General features: G+C 35.9%; 2 protein-coding genes across 2 annotated transcripts in view; both read right to left on the reverse strand.

Moving 5' to 3' along the window:
- Window positions 1-1,202, reverse strand: part of LOC104772805 (GRIP1-associated protein 1-like) — a 4,408-nt gene extending 3,206 nt beyond the window's left edge. The window contains exons 1-2 of the mRNA XM_010497377.1: window positions 501-1,202; window positions 332-409 (exon numbers count right to left, since the gene is read on the reverse strand). Of these exons, the coding sequence (XP_010495679.1) occupies window positions 332-409; window positions 501-1,202 (780 nt within the window). The remainder of the gene's footprint in view (window positions 1-331; window positions 410-500) is intronic.
- Window positions 2,829-7,077, reverse strand: LOC104771649 (LRR receptor-like serine/threonine-protein kinase GSO2). Its single transcript, XM_010496214.2, has 2 exons — window positions 3,407-7,077; window positions 2,829-3,320 (listed from the first exon to the last, which is right to left on the reverse strand). Exons 1-2 carry the CDS (start codon window positions 6,771-6,773, stop codon window positions 2,941-2,943), a joined length of 3,747 nt encoding a protein of 1,248 aa, XP_010494516.1. The 5' UTR covers window positions 6,774-7,077; the 3' UTR covers window positions 2,829-2,940.

Raw genomic sequence — 20,110 nt, forward strand, 5'->3', positions numbered from 1 at the left:
ACAGCTTTCTTGGCGATTTCCGGCTTAAAAGCCGCTTCCTGATTCTTCCTTGTGTTACTACTCTCCATTCTTTCTTGCAAACCATTCTTATCTCCTGTTTTGCAGGCCATTTTACACACCCTCTTCATCCGAAAAGATAGTGGTCTAGATAACTTTTTAGTTTCTCCCGCGCTATTCAAATTTTCCCAAGACCCCTTCTCAGTTTTTGTCTTATATTTATTCCTACATTTTGATTCCATTGATCAATCAATATAAGCTTGGTTTAAGTAACTGAAGTCACATAACTGAAGGAACAATATTAATAAGCTGATCATTACCTGTGATTCATCACACTAGATGTTGCTGATTTCAACATATATCTTTCTTGAATGGCAATGCACCTTTCTAAACTTCGGATTCTAAGCATATACTAAACAACAAGGAAGAGATCATTTTAAGTTACATCGTCTGAAGTGTTATGTATTAAATTAATTACCGGTTTAGGATAAAATAAAAGTAACCTGAAGACGCCGGCACCCGCGACGAGAGAACTTTGAAACCGCGTTGCGATCATCGAGCCATTCGAGATCAATTTCTCGGTTACGCAAAATCATCTTACAAACGTCTTCACTTGCTTGCCGCCCTCTTACCCTAGTGATACAAGTAGCCAGTTCAAGAAAACATCTTCCTTCTCTATCATTCTCACAAGAATTTGAAACATTACACGTATCTGATTGAGGAGACCAATCTATTTCTTCACCACTGCTTTCGTTGTTTTTTCTCTCCACGTCGTTGAGAAACTCAGAAAAAGAACTCGAATTCGAAATGTCTGAGAGACTTAATCCAGAACTCGTCCTGCTATCTATTAGCGATTGACTTAGACTCGAGCTTGACTGCTGCGACCGAGCTTCCCAAATCTGAACCAGAGAAGAAGCTCCAATGATGACACCATTTCTTGAAGAGGTCTCAGGTTGACCCGGATTACAAAACGGATTGGAATTGGTCACTAGCGGAGAAGAAGTTGGATTGTGGTTGGAAGAAGGAATCTGCAGTGGTTCCCCTGTTTTCAAAACAGAGGATCTTGAAGAACATTCAAGAACCTGTTTACTCTTCTCTTCATTACTTGCATAATCATCGATAGGAAAAGCACGACAGCTATTGAAACGATCAGTAACAAAAACTGTGAGATTCTTTTCTTTCTTGTTATGATCCCTCGAAGCCATTTCTATAGACGCCATTTTCTTATAAAGATCAAAACCAAATCCTCTGTTCTGTTTTTAAATATCGCTTTGTTTTGTTACACTCAAGAAAACAGAAAGATACAAATAAACAATAATCTATAGAGAAGAAGCCGAGTCTTATGAATAAAAAAAAGTATATAAGAGAAAAGCTAAGTCTTGAGGACTTGCTCTCACTATATATATATAGATATCTTATAAATCTCAGTACACAATTTCTTTTTGGTAGTGTATATGATAGTTATAAGTTATAAAGTTATAAGTAGTTATTATTTGATTCATTAGTTGGTTACAAAATAGGTTTTATGGGTTAACTTCTTAATTATACCGAGATACACTTTAAAAAAATAAAATCTTTAACAACCATATACTGTTAGGCCATATATATTGTTAGGCAATTATAAAAAGAAAATCTCGGAAATTAATCACGCTTAAGCGTGATTTACGATTAATCAAACAAAACAAGATCTTACCTAACACCCTTCCAAACGTTTAGTATAAATTATTGACATCTCCATTCACCGAAATACACCATATTCATACAAAAAAAAAGTTGTTCAATCTATAAAATATTCAAGTTTTAGTACTATTATTCTTTTAAAGAATATCTATTCAACTAAAATTTTGACTGAGTAACGGGTCAAAATTTGAATATTTAAATTCAATTTCATATATTTCTTTTGTTGAGTTGTATAATTTTATATACTATAATAAAAAAATTTAAATAATTTAATTTGAAATATTTTAAATTAGTTTAATCTGATATTTTTAAGAATAATGTATGATAGATCAAACAGTTACAAATTATAAACACTCAAATTTGATTTATTATAGCACAAGTCAATAATATGTAACTATAATATGAAAGAATTCCAAGAAATAAGATTTCTTGCTAGAGCATAGGTTGAAATTTCAAGAAATATGATTTCTCGGATTAAATTAAAGTTTGGAATAATGTTGTTTAGTAGGGTTTCTCGGTCAAGATGATTTTGATAAACATACGTTACATATTTAGTCATAAAATTAATATGCCGTATACTATGGGTTAAGTCATAGAATTAACAATCAAAATACAATATATATTTTTAAACACTAAACAAATCAAACAAAATATACAAACAAAAATTGATTTTTTTTTACCACACAGCTTAACTCGCGGTATGCCGCGGGTGAAAATCTAGATCTACTAGAATAGATCTTACAAAATATATGTTATTTTCATAAATCATATTCAGCATTTTTTTTTTTGGTCATATTCAGCATATGATTTCATGACATAATGTTTCATCCAACGAAAAAAAATTTAAACAAATAAAATAATCACATATATGGTGTTTTGAACAAAAATTACAAAATAAACAAAAGAAAATTTAACCCGTGCTCTAGCACTGCACGGGTCATATTCTATTAAAGATAATATTTTTTCATATTCTATGGCTAGTAGTAAATTAGTAATGCTAATAAACTACATATTTAGTTGGGAGTTGAAATGGTAATTTTTTTTTTTTTTGTTAGGGTGGTAATTTTCTTCTTTAGCAAATTGAAGAGTAATCTTGTTGTCAAGAAGAATCATAAGAAAGCAATACATGCTTAATTTATTTATTTTTCACAAACTGATATGACTGCTACTACGCAAATGATGTAGCAATCTACTGTCAAAGCAAAACAGAGTTGTCAAAAAGAAGAAATATTTCGAGTTCACTTAAGCTTCACGTCTCCAAAATCATTTATAGGTATCATCAGTTCGAACCTCCCTGTAACTGGAAGCTCTATTGTTGAAGACATTAAGAAGGTAGTCACTAGCTTGTCTTGAAGATGGTCTCTCCTGCGGATAAGTCTTTGTGCACTGAATCGCTATTTCAAGAACTTGGTAAGCTGCTTCTTCTTCGCGGGGTAAGAGCAGTTTGAGCTCTGAATCAATCAGCTTCTCTCTCGCTGAAGAACCCGGCGGGGTATCAAGAACAGTCTGTACCCATCTAACCATATCCGTCTCTTCATCAAACATTTTCTCCGTTGGCATTTTACCAGTCACAATCTCCATCAACACTATCCCCATACTGTAAACATCGCTCTTCTCAGTCGCCTTCAACGTGTAAGCATACTCTGAACATAAAACCAAAGAACAAAAACATTAGCATTAACAGTTGAAAAAGCCAAGTCAAGAAACTTGAGAAAGACGTGTAATGTACCTGGCGCAATGTAGCCATAAGAGCCTGCAAACATAGTGTTTGATTCTGTGTTGGTGTCATAATTTTCACTTAAGATCTTGGCAAGTCCGAAATCTCCTAAATGTGCTTCCATGTTGGAATCAAGAAGCACATTACTCGATTTAATATCGCGGTGCACAATCGGAGGAACACAATCATGATGAAGATACTCAACTCCTTGAGCCAACCCAACTGCTATCTTCAATCTTGTCTCCCAACCAAGACACTCCTTCTTCTTCGTGTGAATCCAATCCCAAACGCTTCCGTTCTCCATATACTCATAAATCAACAAATTCAAGCCTTCAGCTTTGCTGCTGCAGTAACCCATTAGCTTCACTAAATGTCTATGTCTGATTCTTCCAAGTGTCTTAACTTCTCTGTTAAAGCTCTTGTTTGACATCAAATCATCTTTCCAAAGAATCTTCTTCACAGCAATCGTCTCTCCGTTCTTCAACTCCGCTTTGTAAACTTTTCCTGACCCTCCGGATCCAATCATGTACTCGTCGTTAAGGTAACGTGTAGCTTCCATAATCTCTTCCCACTTTATATCTGACTTTGCACCTCCGTTTCTAAAGAGAGGAGCTTGTGAAGAAGAAGAAGAGTCTGATGAGACTGCGCTGTTCCCTCCTCGCCTTTTCTTGAAAACGTCATGACTTTGCTTGAAGAAAAGGAAGATTACAAGTACCATCAAAGCAATCGCTACTAATGATGATATCGCTGAGATGAAAACCACGGTTTTGGGACTAAAACTTCGTTGATTCTTGTTTGATCCAGCTCTGTTGCAATGACTTAGAGGGCTTCCACAAAGACCTGCATTGCCTACAAATGCATCAGCTTGCCATCTAGAGAACTGTTTCTTTAACTTCCCCTCGAGGTTGTTGTAAGAGAGGTTGAGATATCCTAAGCTTTTCATTTCTCCGATTTGGCCAGGAACTTCTCCTACAAGCTGGTTGTGAGACAGATCAAGGGATTCAAGCTTATGTAACGTCGACACCATGGACGGAATATGTCCGGTAAAGTTGTTATAGCTGAGGTCTAAAGCACTTTGAAGATCTTGTAGCTGTCCTATCTCAACTGGGATGTCTCCGGTCAAGGCGTTTCTTGATAACCTAAGCTCGTAAAGCTTGCTCAGCTTGCCTATTGATGAAGGAAGATGACCTGAAATCTGATTCTTTTCGAGGTTAAGTGCATTAAGAGCTTCCAAGTTTCCAATCTCTTGCGGTATCGAGCCGTTAAGTGAATTGCCATCAAGAGATAACACAAGAAGCTTTGTTAAGTCGAACAGCTCAGTAGGGAGAGAACCAATGAACTGATTAGAAGAAAGCTTGAGTTCTCCCAACAATGGAAGCTTTCCAAGCCACGGAGGTATAATCCCTGAAAGAAAGTTACCGTTGAGATCAATATGTGTCAGCTTCTTACACAAACCTAGCTCTAACGGTATGATTCCCGTTATAGAATTGCTTGAAATATCCAATAAAGACAGCTCCCGGATCTTCCCAAACGTCCAAGGGATTCTTCCTGTGAACTGATTCTTCCCTAACCTTAACCGATCAAGATTAGGAGACTTCCCTAGCTCAAGTGGTATCTCTCCCTCGAATCTGTTCTCCGTGACATCAAATGAAAGATAAGAGCTTGAACCACACAACGGGCTGATCGAACCATTGAACTTGTTGCTGGAAATATTGATTCTTGTGAGGTTCTTGAGGTTGACAAGTGAACTCGGAAGGTTTCCTTGAAGAGAATTGTTGTAAATCAGTAACTGTTCTAACGCGGTTAAGAACCCTAACGAGGAAGGTACCGAACCCGAGAGCTTGTTATCAGCTAAATCCAAGATCGTCAGTTTGTCACAGTTACCTAAAGTGGCTGGAATGTTACCAACAAGCTCGTTCTCTCTCAAGTGAAGCAGAGTAAGCTCTTTCAATCTTCCTATTGAAGAAGGAATCTCTCCACTGATTCGATTACCATACCAATCAATCGCCTTCAGCTTCGTGCAATTCCCAATCTCTATCGGCATTTCACCCGAGAACCGGTTATCATATATATAGAGAATCTCCAGTTTGCCTAGCAATCCTATTTCCTTCGGTAACTTGCCTTCCAAGTTATTGCGATACAGAGTAAATTCTTGTAGTTTCGTTAGGTTAGATATTGATGGAGATAACGTACCTTCCAAGGTATTGTTGTTAAGATAAAGATTCGTGAGTTCGACGAGGTGAAACAACGAATCTGGGATACGGCCTGTGAAGGTATTGTTAGACAGATCAAGCGCTTCTAACGACTGACATTTCCCGATTTCCGCCGGGATTTCGCCGGAGAGTTGAGTTTCAGACAGAGCCAGTTGCTTCAAGCTTGTGTTGTTAGAACATATAGTCTTTGGTAATGAACCAGAGAGACGATTATTCGATAGAACCAAGGACACGAGCTGATCCATTTTCCAGAACTCTTCATGTAGCTCTCCGGTGAGATTGTTCGAAGACAGATCAAGCGTTTGAAGATTAACCAACTCTGTTAATCTCTGCGGAATCAAACCTTGGAGCTTGTTACCAATCAAGTTAAGGTAAGTGAGACTAACCAAATCACCGAGTTGACTCGGTAACTCACCGGAGAAACTGTTTTTTCCCAAATTGAGCGTCTGGAGGTTCGCGAGTCGACTCAGCTCCGCCGGTAACGATCCGTTGAGACGATTCACCGCCGCGGTAATTAAAACGAGGCTGGTGCAGTTACCAATCTCCGGCGGAATCGGACCTTCGAGCTCGTTGTCTTGTAAAATCAAAGCCTGGAGCTGAACGAGTCTTCCCAGCTGACTCGGTATTGTACCGGTGAGTTTACACGAGGCTAACGCAAGCATCCGGAGACTGACGAGGTTCCCAAACGTCTCCGGGATCGAACCGTTGAGTTCGTTGTCTCCGAGTTTTAACGACTTGAGATTCACGAGCGAGCCGAGCTGACTCGGTATCTCGCCGCTGAGTTGGTTAGAGAAGAGATGTAACGTTTCCAACGAAGCGGAGAGGTTGGAGAGAGTCGTTGGGATGGGACCAACGAGACGGTTCGAAGACAGATCGATGTGGGTTAGGTTACTAAACCGGCCAATCGATGGAGAAATTGACCCGGTTAAGCCTAAACTGGAGAGATTTAAACCGATGATTACACGACCACCGCATGTGACCCCGGTCCAGTTGCAGAAATTGGGATCATCTGCATTCCAAGTTCGGAGAATGGTTTCGTCTTTTGGGTTTGTGACGAAAGAGTTCTTGAGTTCCAGAAGAGTTCGAAGATCGTCACTTTGACCCGAACCGGACCGGAGTGAGAAACAGAGGAGGAACAGAGCAAGAAGAAGAGAGTTTTGTTGCATTTTTTTTTGTTTTCTTCTTCTTATTTGGGAAACAAGAGATCTGTGATTGTGAAACTACTTGTGAATGAAGAAGCTTCCTCGAGTTCTTGTGGTGGCTAGTAGTAATGAATGAAGCTTCTTGTGGTAGTAGTGATGAGACTAGTGTTGGAAACGAAAGGAGAATTTAAGACAATTGTTGTGTTTTTGTTGAAGTAAGATGATTGGTTATAAGAACGGTGCATGGGGACTCTCTCTCTCTGTATATATGTGTATTATATACATATAAGTGTGTGTGTTTGATGTGGTGAGTAGGGAGGAGAAGTAAATGAAGAGGATAAAGCTTTTGAGATCGGCTATAAAGGCTAAAACTATATATAGGGAAGTAGAACACAAACGAGTCTTTCTCTCTTTGATCTTTCATTGAGAGAGTAGTAGTGGGAAAGAGAAGAAGAAGGTCAAAGAAGGGTCAGAGACATTGGAACATGCAAATACAAGTGTTTCATTTATGTTGCGGCTATGTCAATTTGTATTTATGTTGTTTTCTAGTATAATACTAGTAAAATGTTTAGGATATTCATTTTGTAACTTTTTCCAAAAATGTTTTTAGATTTCTTATAATCTCTTCGAACCAGGAGACCATAACGAGTAAATTAGTGATCAAAGTTTGGATATTTAAATGCATGCAAAGGCTTGATCAACCGACACCTCCAATCCGCACATTTTGATTGTAAAGAAAGTTATAAATTCTATAGAATTGTGTAGTCTTTTCAACTTATCCTTAGTTTAACATTAATCTCTTCAATAGAGTTTAAGTTGTGTAAGTAATGGTAAAAATAAAATAAAAAAGATTTATGAAAATGCGATAGTTATAGGATACTGAAATACATATATAAATTGATACGGCTTTGACCTCGGCCAAAGAAAGAGAGTGGGTGAGATGAGAGAGACCATGACTTGGTTGTGAAGTGTGTTTGTTTCTCCTTACTTAAGTCCTTTCATCAAAAAAGAGGGCAGTTGTATTTCTATATTTGGATTTTATAGAAATATATTCATAAACAAAAATATATGATTAATATGTTAAATACTAAATTACTAACTACTGTATATATTGTTATACTAATATATATGATTTATATACTAAATATTTATTATATTCATAAATAAGAAAGAGAGTAAATTTCATAGCAAAATTAAATTAACAAAATAGTCCATAATCTAAAGGGCCATAGATTTGAAAGTTTTAAACCCTATACCCAAAATATATGATTAATATGTTAAATATTTATTATATTCATAAATAAGAAAGAGAGTAAATTTCATAGCAAAATTAAATTTAACAAAATAGCCTGAATTTTATAGATTAACAAAATAATCCATAATCTAAAGGGCCATAGATTTGAAAGTTTTAAACCCTATATCCAAAATTCTAAAAAGAAAATTGCTCAATTATCCCTATAAATAATTGCTAGTTCAATCAAAGGCGCTCTATCATATCCATATTTTGTCATTACCCCAAACTTGGCAACATATTGGTTAGTTCTAATTTGATTCTCTTTGATATTTTCCCGATTAAACAAAAGATTTGTGTAGATGTCATCTTTGAAATAAATGCCGAAGTATCTAGCTGCTGAAGTTAAATCACCCTGTGTTCATACACTCCATAGAAATACAATTGTGAATTGTAATACTACCATGAAAGAGACAACAATTAATATGCTTTTATTTTTCTTTTACATAAATGATAGCAAATACATAACATTTTGATCATATATGTAATTTTTACATGAATAAGTCATTTGACAATTGACATAGTCATGAGCGGATGTTAAATTTGGTAAATACTGGCTAATGGCTAGGTATGAATTGTTTTTGACACTTAAAAGAGCTTACACATATGTGACCTCGTACGTACGTATGTTCGCCATGAACTCCTCAAGATCACCAGTTCGAATTTCAAAGAGTAGAATCGCAGAAGAGTGACTATTTTAACTTCTTCTTATCTCCGATTAAACAAAAATTATGAACCCTTGTTAAAGTCCAAAACTTCTTGATTTAACAATATTTTTAGATATATATATGCTTGTCAATTCTCTTTTGTAAGAAATCGTATATCCATTTAGTTTTAAAATCGATTAATGTAAGTATCAATACTGATGTGAAGAGGGTGATATGTCATATTCATTATGGTTTATTTTTGTAGAAGGTTTAAAAGTGTAGAACTCTTATCTAATGAAAAACATTCTCAATTTTGTTAAATGGGATGTTCTTATTTAGGATTTATTCCTGAAATATGATCAGTCTCAATTTGCATAGTTATTTGTCATTTTAGCTTGTGGTAATGCCTCTTAATGGAACCTAATTGCTAATTAGTGTAACAGTTCATCTTCTTTCTTCATTTGGTCCCTACTGCTCAAAACCTACCCAAAGATAGGACAATATAGGCAACCAATCCATCTCAAAGCATTGTTCCATTCACGTGTATATCTAAATGTTATATAACTACGAAAAATATTTAGGTTCACTCCCTCGTTTCTCAACCAATCAAAATGTGTTATCTAATATTTTATTTTAAAATAAATTAAAATTAAATTAAAAAATAAAACAAATTAAGGAAACAAATTCTTTATACTTTTATTTAAGAAAAGTTAAATATTGATTTGGTTTAGATTTTACAATTAAATGAGGTTATATATTGATTTGGGTTTATAAATGAGAATTAGGGTTTCGATTTTACAATTAAAACGAAATTATATGTCGGTTTGAGTTTACAAATGAGATTGTTAGAGTTTAGATTCTACAATTAAAACAAAATTACATGTCGGTTTGAGTTTACAAATGAGATTGTTAGAGTTTAGATTTTACAATTAGAATGAAATTATATGTCGGTTTGGGTTTACAAATGAACTGTTTAAGTTTTTAATTTTATTATAATAATGTGTACATATTTTATTTCTTTATTTTATAAGGAAGTGAATGAAGAGGTTCACCCCTAAGGATGAACCTAAGTATCGTCCGTAACTCACCATTGAAGCAAAACTCCTTCTTGGTACGTTCCACGATTTTACATATTTCGGATAAACTGGTGCTTTGTTTCTTTGATATAGTATTAAATATTTATACAATTTAATTTCAGATTTGCGACAACTATTATAGAAATCACAAAAAAATACTGAAATTTACAATTAAAATAATTACAATTACAAGAAAAAAAAAAAACCATACCAAAATCCAGTAAAAAAATCCGAAAACATCGATTTTAACCGTAAAACTAATGTTTCAAATGAAAAAGTTATTTACATGCATATAATTTGTTTTTTTAGATTTTAAACTCAATCAAGTCGAACAACTATATATGGTTAAAAATGTTTTTTTAGCTCAGAACCTTCTTTCAATATTAGAGGGTTTCCTTTTCCTCGTCAGTGTGGGATATCTAGCAGGAGAATTCCTTATTCTGCCGAGATTTTCTTTCAATCTATCGAACTTTTTACGGCATCTTCTGGTAGATACGATATTCTTTCTGTTTTTGAGATATCTGATGAATATTCACCTAATATTGTCAAATCTCAACCGGAATTCTTAAACGGTTTTGAAGCGTCGCCACTACTCTCTGCATTCTCTCGGGGTGATAATAGGCCATCATTGAGTTTGGGTCTTTTCCTGCTGCTCATGACTGAACATCTGAACATGGCGATGGAAACGATGGCTATCTCGGATGATAGCCCAGTAATCTTAACAGAGGAGAGCGAGTGTAGTGCGATGATGGAGAGTAGGGTCAGTGTTCTAGGTCGGCTTCTCAACCCCGAATGTCAAAATATGGCCAAGATGATCATGAAGATGCCATTCATCTGGGGTGTTTATGAACGGGTGAGAGGTTTCAATTCATCTTCCAACTGAAAAGTGATATGGAAAGAATCCTGAAGACGGGGTTCTGGACGTTTGATGATTGAGGGCTGCTTTTGGAGAGATGGACTAAGTCGCTGTCCCTGAATTTCCTCTCCACTTTCTCAGTCTGGATCCGCTTGAGCAATACACTGGTTAACTTTCTTACTCTTAAAACGATTCAGGCTATATCAGAGAGGATTGGCTGTGTTAAAGAGATTGCTTACGACCCAGAAAAATCCCAATATAATTCTTTTGTTCATGTTAAGGTGAAGTTTGAGGTTTCCAACCCTCTATTTTAGATGAAATTGCTACTGCTTCCTAAAGGAATTACTGCTACCGTAGATGTGGATTATGAGAGGGTTCGAAAGCGCTGCTTTCATTGTTTAAGGCTCACACATGATAAAAACGGTGTTCTTTTTTGCGCCAGGAAAAATCGATGAAAGGTTTGGCTCCACAGAATATTGGTAAGGAGCAAACCATAGGAAGTTCTACACGTGATAACCGCTTCCCCAAGGATTTGGTCAGTGCTATCTTCCCATTTGCTCCAGCAATCAGCCCCACCGGGTTTTCAGCCTAGATCTAATGTGGTAGCTCCAAAGGTTTTGGCTGAAATGAAGAAGTTTCTACTGTCTGGGGATCCACTGCTGTTATGACAGAGGGAACAATTGCTCAAGTCCACCCTAGAGTCCATCTCTCATGATTCACGGGCTCAGAACTCTATACTATGTTTGGAAGCACGCCTAAGTTGACACAAGACCTAGCCAAGAAAATGGGGCTGGTCTTTGGTTATCATAAGAAGACAATGTATGTTGATATTGTCGCTTTGGAGAGGAAAGATAATAGGACTCTAGAGGATTCGAACAAAGGTCATCAGGGGCAAAAGTTTCAGGAAGTTGTTTGGAGTTCGTGACTTGAATGGTACTCTTGTCTCTCCCAGCATTCAGTTGGTTCCAAAGGATACTCTGGGACCTGCGGCCCCTGGAGGTTTCCATATGGGTAAATCAAAGGCTAATGGGGTGGTAAGGATAGCAGGAAGTCGTTACCTCAATCTTCTTCTTCCTCTTGGAAAAGAAAGAAAACAACTGGTTCTAGAAAATCCCAGTAGGCATACCCGCTTCTAGCTTTCTAAATGCATTTTTCGATTAGACGCATCACTACCCTACAAAAATTTCTAGAGACCTTGTCCAACTCCCGCAAAGTATGATCTGGGAGCTTAATTGTATTCATTGAATGCACCAAAATTGACGATAACACTACCTTGGTGAGAGTGATCCGTCCTGCAAAGCTCAGCATTCTTCCCTTCCAACCCGCTAACCTGCTAGAGACTTTCTCAAGGACTTCCCTAAAGGTTTCCTTATTAATACGCTTCTGGAGAATAGGCATACCAAGATACTTTTCCAACTATCTTGTCGATTTAATCCCACTTTCATCACTGATCATTTTCCCTAAATCCCGAGAAACATTGTCAGAAAAAAGATCTTTGGTTTTTCTAGACTGACCTTCTAACAAGATATCAAATAGAACCGCTTCAGGATGCGTCAAATAATCTTAATCTGGCTCACCGATGCTTCTGCAAACAAGATGAGATCATCAGCAAAGCATATATGGGAGAGCTTCGGACCCCCTCTAGATAAACTTATTGGTTTCCATGCTTTATTTTCAACCTCAGCATCAATCATATGGCATAGTCTCTCCATACAAAGCACAAACAAGTAAGGTGACAGAGAATCCCCCTAGCGGAGTCATTTTAAAGGTTTAAAAGCCTCAGTCTGCTCCCCATTCCATAGCACCCGCATTGTAGGACCAGTGACACATTGCAATATCCAAGCAACCCATAAATTTGATAGACCTGCAGCCTTCAAAGTATCCTCCAGTAAATCTCATTTGATACGATCATTTGCTTTCTCCAAGTCAAGCTTCAAAAGCATCCACCCGTTTCTACCTTTCTTGCGTTTCATTGAATGAACCGCCTCTTGAACCACAACAATGTTGTCTGTACTAAGACGGCCTGGTATGAAACTAGATTGCGCAGGACCCACCAACTTTGTCATCACCGGTTTTAACCTGTTCACCATCGTCTTTGTAATCGTTTTAAACAAAACATTACACATGCTAATCGGCCTAAACTGAGTGATCTTTTCTAGCTTTCCCACCTTAGGGATGAGAACCACAAGGACATCATTTGTATCCGGAGGCAACTGACCTATCCTGAAAAAAATCAAGAACAAAACGGGTCACAGATTCTCCGACCTCTTTCCAACACTTCTCGTAAAAAATAGGTTGAAGCCATCCGGTCCTGCTGCTTTATACCCTCCCATGCTTCGAATAGCTTTTTCCACTTCCATTGGAGAAAAAAGTCTACTAAGCTCCACTTGATCTAATTGAGACAACCTAGCATAGCCCTCTCTTGGTAGCTCCTCATCAGACGGCTCTAAATCATACAAAGAGTAAAGGCGCTTAAAATATTCCACTGCAAGCGTCTCAAGTTCCTGGACACTAGTCACCCATCCTCCAGACTCATCCTTCAACATCTCAATTTGGTTCCTCCTCCTCCGAATGATTATAGATGTGTGAAAGAACTTTGAATTACAATCTTCATGTGTAGTCCATTTGTCTCGTGATTTTTTAAACCACAACATTTCCTCCTGTTCTAGAACAACCTCAAATTCTTTTAACAGTCTCTCCTCCTTCTGTAACAGCTCATCTGTTTGATACTGGTCAATATCTCCTTGAACCTCCTTGACCTCTCGCATCAACTGTTCCTTACGCCTCTGAACATCACCGAAAACTTCCTTATTCCATACACGCAACTTAGTCTGTAGATTGTTCAAGGCTTCCTTTGTACTAATGCTTCAGTCCCAAGAAGACGCTAGTAAGTCTTTAAAACCAGGATGGCTTAACCAAGCAGCTTCAAACCTGAAGGGCTACCATCGAGGATTCCCCCCACTCTCTGGAGCCAGCTGCACATAAAGCGGGGCATGATCTGATGCCAAAAACGCAGGTGAGTAACCCGAGATTTATGCCACTTAAGGCGTGCTTGCGGGCAACATAAGACCTTGTCCAACCTCTTCGCAACAAAAGAGGATTCAACTCTCCCTCTCCTCCAAGTATATTGATTCCCTCGGAAACCCATATCGATAAGGGATAGCTCATTTATCCACTCACCAGAAGCCACTGAATCCGCAGATAATCTCCCATTGCCACCAGTTCGTTCATCTAAGCGGACGATTGTATTAAAATCACCCCCCCAAAATAACCGAACTAGTAACACCTCTGACAACCTCCTGTAAATGCTCCCAAAGCCCACTCCGCCTACTCACAGTCAGAGCGGCGTAAACAACAATCAAGTTAAGAGTATCAGTTCCACTTACCACCAATGCATGATGAACTGATCTGATGATTCCAATATCTCCACCTATCCAAAACTTGACCTCCACAGCAACCAAAGACCCCCGCTTTGTCCAACAGCATCAACCCGAAACATGTTTTGAAATCCCAACCCCCGACAAATTTGACCTGCTTTATCACCCTCAGCATGGGTTTCAAAAACCTCTAACACATCCCTACAAAAATTCTTGAGCAGTTAACGAACTGATCTTTGGAATTGACGTTTATTTACCCCCGACAATTCCACAAAACACAATTAATCATCGATAAAAAATAATCGAGTAGAACAACCGGGGTGCGTCGTTATGCCTCACCACGATCCGACTCCACCATAGTGGTAGCCGCTGACACCACCAAATCTTGACGATTCGAGGATTTAGCCAAACCCAACATCGCATGATTACCGTCCTCACCACGAACTGGATCTTCATTGTCGGGTTGATAACTCCATAATTTGCCTACACAAAGACCCCCTGGTCATCCTGTGTTTTCCCATTCAATCCGCAGTCGTTTTCCACTAGCGGATAATTCAATTTCCCCCTTAGCTGGACCGAACACCAAACCCTTCATGGGCTTATGCAAAGTTTTTGTTTTAGGCCTAGGTGGACCACTCTCAACCTCTCTGGCCTTAAACCCTTTCTTCACTGGCCCATCCTGAGGCCCATTTCCAACACTACCCAATCCTGCTCCAAATACTATTGTCTTGTTATGCACTCCTTGATTACCGTTAACAACCAGATCTTGAGGGGATACATTTTATTTATTTGCCTTATGCATAATCCCTCCTCCCGTCGAATCTGCAGCTGCCAAATCTGTAGCCAACCTGCTAAAACTATTCAATATGGGAATAATCGTACCATCCTTCTTTTCGAGATTCTTGTGAATTGGTTTCCTTATTCGACGGAGTGATCGTTACCGCCGGGGCCATGGTATTCTTCGGTAAGTCCGATCTCCGCCCCCGTGGACGTACCGAAATAAAACCATCAGCTCCCGGACCCTCTTGTGAAGCTATCACCGGACTCTCTCCCATCGGTGGAGCTACTGCAACTCCTCGATCCTTAACACTTTTGGGACATGAGTGCACCAGGTGCCCATATATCCCACATAACGAACAAACTTGTGAAAGGCCCTCATAAGACACAAAATATCTCTCCTCATTAACCAAAATTTTACCCTTGAGAGGTCTAGTAAGGTTAATCTCCACACAAACTCTCGCAAAGCGCACTCTTTCAAAACCTAAAGTCGTGACATCCACCTTGAGTGGATTGCCCAAACCGCCAAAGATCCCCATCAAAATAGCTCGGTGATACATAGTGATTGGAAGGTTAGATATCCGGACCCATATCGGTGTCGTGGTAATCTCATCCCGTAAGAGATCAAAATCCGGCGACCAAGCTTGCATCATTAAGTAGCTGCCAAACACCATCCACGGTCCTCCAGTCAGGGCTGCCATATACTCCTCCACAGCAAACCTAATCATGAAGAACTGGCATGGTAAATCCATGACATACATAGCCCCACTCGGCTTCCACATCTCCCACAATCTCCGACTCAACCCTGCAATCGGAACACTCCACCCCAAATCCTTCACAACGATGCAGTTCTTCCACATACAATTCATAGCATCTATGACTTCTTTACCAATTGTGACAACTGGTTCCCCATCCTCGCCATCTGGGAACTCCAGTGAAAGTTGCTCAAACACAAAAGCATCATCAACCACTGTCTCCGGATTTGGCATCCCGCCAGCAGAACTACCCACCACTCTCCGCACCCACTCCCTTGAGGCATCTAGATGATCATATGGTGGGCGAACTCGCACTCTAATATCATCCATAGTACATCATTTCCAAAAACCCTAAGCACACTCGCCGTCGCCATCTCTTTTTTTTTTGGCAGTATTAATAGTATTATAGTATTATACTAAGTGAATTTTGTATGTTAGATTAATCAAGAAAAACGAAAGAGAGTGAGGAGAGGTTCTTTATTAATAATTTTGAGTTCTTATTATTAAGAACCACATATGCTCCTTGTGGAATTATATACCATATTTTATGGGAAAAATCATGATATAGCATAAATTTATATAATTTTTTTTAACTAGTATAGTCTATGTATTTTATATTAATTTATAAAATAGTATAAGAGAGATATCAATCAAGTTAAGATTCAATTTTTAATTTTTTTTTATAGGTAGAAATCAAGCTAAGCTTCATTACACTATAACTAGATAATAACCCGCGCTGGTAGCGCGGGGAATTTTTTTTATTTTGTTATTTGTTAATATTATATTTATGTTGTATCATTAATTTACATGTTATATAATATCGTACTATATGGTGAATTTTGATTCATATTAAACTACTAATAGGTAGGCTTGGAAGCTACTACCGATACCCGTATTGGACCCATTTTTTTGTTTGTATCCATCCCGAAAAAAGGTACCTACAGCTTTAGGGTCGAGTGAAAGGTATAATAATTATATTATCCATGAATAATGATCGAGTATCATATATTAATTTAATTTTTGAGCGTCTCGTTACCCGTCTCATTACCCGTTTTATTACCCGACCCGTAAATACACGTTAATATTTTGTAGAATAATGTTACCAGCGTGAGAAAATATTTATGTAAATTTGGATTTGTTTGTTACAAAATAATAGTAGAAAATTTATTAATTCTATATATTTTATAAAATCATATATTTAATTTACTTAAGGTCATAATCTGATTCGACCCGTAGTTGGTATTACTATTTTGGTTTGGTGCAATATCAAATTCGTTAATTATACATTCGGTAAAACCAAAAAAATCCAACAAAACATGTATTGACCCGTGATTTGGTATTACAAATTGATGTGATCGTGTTTAGAGATCTTAATATACCAAATTTACAAATTGAAGTTATTGGTATAACATGTTGTATATTAATTTTATAGGTGAAAATTACAATTAGGTTATGTATATTATCAATATTATACACTTAGTATTGTTTATATAGTGAATATTGTGTATAAACAATTAAGTTTTAGCCAATTAAATAGTTTGTTATTATTTCCTAAGATTTATGAAACAATAAATAGAGTTTTATTATTTTGTAAACAAATCTAAACTTTTCTTTTGTTAGTTATTAGAATAATTAAAATATAATAGCATTTTTGTAATATGTCACATCAGAACTGGTTAAATTTTTAACAACATAGCTTAAATAAGTATATAGATATATTTTAAAAATAGAAACAATGTTGTATCCTAATTTTAATATATATTTATTATTAAATGGTTTAGATATGTAAATATTTAATCTTAGTTTTATAAATAAATTTAAGTTTTATAATTTTCTAAATAGTTTGTTATTGTTTCCTAAGATTTCTGAAACAATAAATAGAATATGTTTAATTATTTTATTACATAATTTCAAAATAATTTTATTATTATTTTATTATTATTTTATTAAATAATTTCAAAATTATTTTATTAATGATTCTTGTAATCTAATAAATTAATAATTACTATTTTTGGATAATCATTTTTAGATTACAACAAATTAATATTAAAATTCTGTTATTGTATTTTGTATTAAAATGCAGTGACATTTTGTGTAATACTCCTTCCGTTTCAAAATATAGGATGTTTTAACAAAAGCACGCAGATTAAGAAGTTTTTACTTTTAAAAAATTCAACCAGTCAGAAACAATACTGCATAATATAAAATACTAAATTAATCTAAAAGTTGCATAGAAACCTAAAAACATCTTATATTATGAAACAAAAAACTTCTCCAAAACATCTTATATTTTAAAACGAGGGAGTATTTTACATGGAGTAAAGTTATTTGTTTAAAAAGTTGCTTAAATAAATATATGGATTATAATTTAAAATATTCTACTATATTTATAGAGAATTAGAGCATCTGCAGACTCCAATGGCAATATTTTATTTAATTTAATTTTCTTATTTCTTTAAAGTTAAAAGTGATGAATAAAATTGAATTAATTATGTTAGTTTAAGAGTATTCAAGTTGGGTTCGATCATGAAAAATATTATTATTTAAACAAACAATTCAAGTCATGTCCTATCCTCCATACGCATAACCAAATCATAGACATTCGTGGACCCTTAATCGAGTATAATTTAGGATAAACATACAAGAATAAGAATTCCGAAGAAATACTTTACCACTCTTAACTGTGCAAAAAGAATTCCTAAGAACAACTTTACCACTCTTAACTATGCAAAAAAACATGAAGCAGAATTCAAGATGGTATCATTCAAAGAAAAGAATGATCACAAGAAAATTGGACAACCAACCAAAATGCAAGAACTATATGTTTACTAAACATATTTAATTGTCTCATGTTAAGAAATAATCTAACAAACTCTTATAATGTTCTTGAATAGTAAGAAACAGACAAATGATTAATAAAATATAATACATTTAGTAGACACAAAGAGCAGACTCATTATGCCACATGCCTATAGTGGGGATGCTAGAACTGTATTATAAACCAAAAAAATATAACTAACAGAGATTACAGATGGAATTAAAAAGTGAAATAGACAAGAACATACACATTGATAGTAGCTTCGTTTCTTAGAAACATACAGAACATGACTCTTATAGTCTTATACAATGTTCTATAACACTAACTTATTGCGCTACTTTGCGGAATGACAAACTAAAAACCCGACATTGATGATGGATTCTTACTGGGTATAATTTAGGATAAACATACAAGAATAAATATTTCCCAAACAAGTTAAGTCAAATTACCACAATAAATATTCAGAGAATCAACCGGCAAAAGTCACAAAAGTATCATCCAACGACAACTTGACAACAAACCAAAATGCAACACAAATGAAAAAAAATTACAGAGGACAATGGTAATTGACAAACCCAAAATTAAATTAAAAAGTGTATTTCAAACAAACAAATAGAATTTAAAAAATGAAATAGACAAGATATATACACATTGATAGTAGTCTTTTCATAAAAACGTAATAAAAACATGACTCTTACAGTCTTATACAATGTTCTATAATACTAAGTTACTAACTCATTGCACACCGAAACAAAGTTCTTCTACTTTACCGAATGACAAACAAAGTTCTTCTACTTTACCGAAACAATGTTCTATATATATATATGTGTGTACTAAAAGAACTTTCAAGTCTAACAACTGATATAGCGAACCGAAACAAAATATTAGACAGAATACAATTAGTCGACCTAAAGAGTAGAAAATATCATAGTAGTTCTTCCACATGCCAACTATGATCATGATGATAAAAGTGTACTAAATTCTGATTTTGACATCAGTCATAGAATAATGTTATTAAAAAAAAAACATGGTAGGAAAATCAAGAAAGATCCATTACACATTCTAGCAATTCAATAGATTTCAAGCTCCAACAACTCAATAAGACAAAGATTAGACTCTAGGACTAGTACCATAAAAGAGATATTTTCAATCATTTTATATAGTAAAGACTCAGGTAACATGTAACATCTGTAGAATTTAACACTGTAATCATCAGTTACATACCGAGATATCAATCAACAAGGCTTTAAAGGACAGCACAATATATACATATACATTTGAGATTCAAGAAAACTACTACAAGATGCATACATTTCGTAGAATGAGAAACCTTATGTTACATAGAAGCACCAAAACAGAGAAAGTATTTTATACACTATATAAGGTTCCAAAAGAAAATTTACCTTTTTATTGTAGACAACAGAAAATATTACCATTATACTTATACACAAACGATGCAGACTTTTAAAATGTCACTCACACCAGTAGAATAATCACCAAGGGTTTTACTTTTAAGCATAACACAAGCGACCAAAAGAGAGAACCTATGATACCCAAGCACCAAAACAAAGATAAGCATATACCTGAATAAATCAAAATTGTATCATAATTACAAACAAAACAGAAATAATCTAACAAACTCTTACAATGTTCTAAAAATAGAATAGTAAGAAACGGAGAAGTGATTAAATAAGCATAACACATTTAGTAGACACAAAGAGCAGAGACTCATTATGCCACATGCCTATAGTGGGGATGCTAAAA

Source organism: Camelina sativa, chromosome 20 (genome assembly GCF_000633955.1).
Source record: "Camelina sativa cultivar DH55 chromosome 20, Cs, whole genome shotgun sequence".
Classification (NCBI taxonomy): Eukaryota; Viridiplantae; Streptophyta; class Magnoliopsida; order Brassicales; family Brassicaceae; genus Camelina; species Camelina sativa.

What these genes read in the sequence shown, in the direction of transcription:
- LOC104771649 (XM_010496214.2), bottom strand. Translation starts at nt 6,773, where the DNA reads ATGCAACAAAACTCTCTTCTTCTTGCTCTGTTCCTCCTCTGTTTCTCA. An exon ending in TTATGGCTACATTGCGCCAG is followed by an intron (nt 3,321 to 3,406) that starts GTACATTACACG and finishes TTTTATGTTCAG; the next exon opens with AGTATGCTTACACGTTGAAG.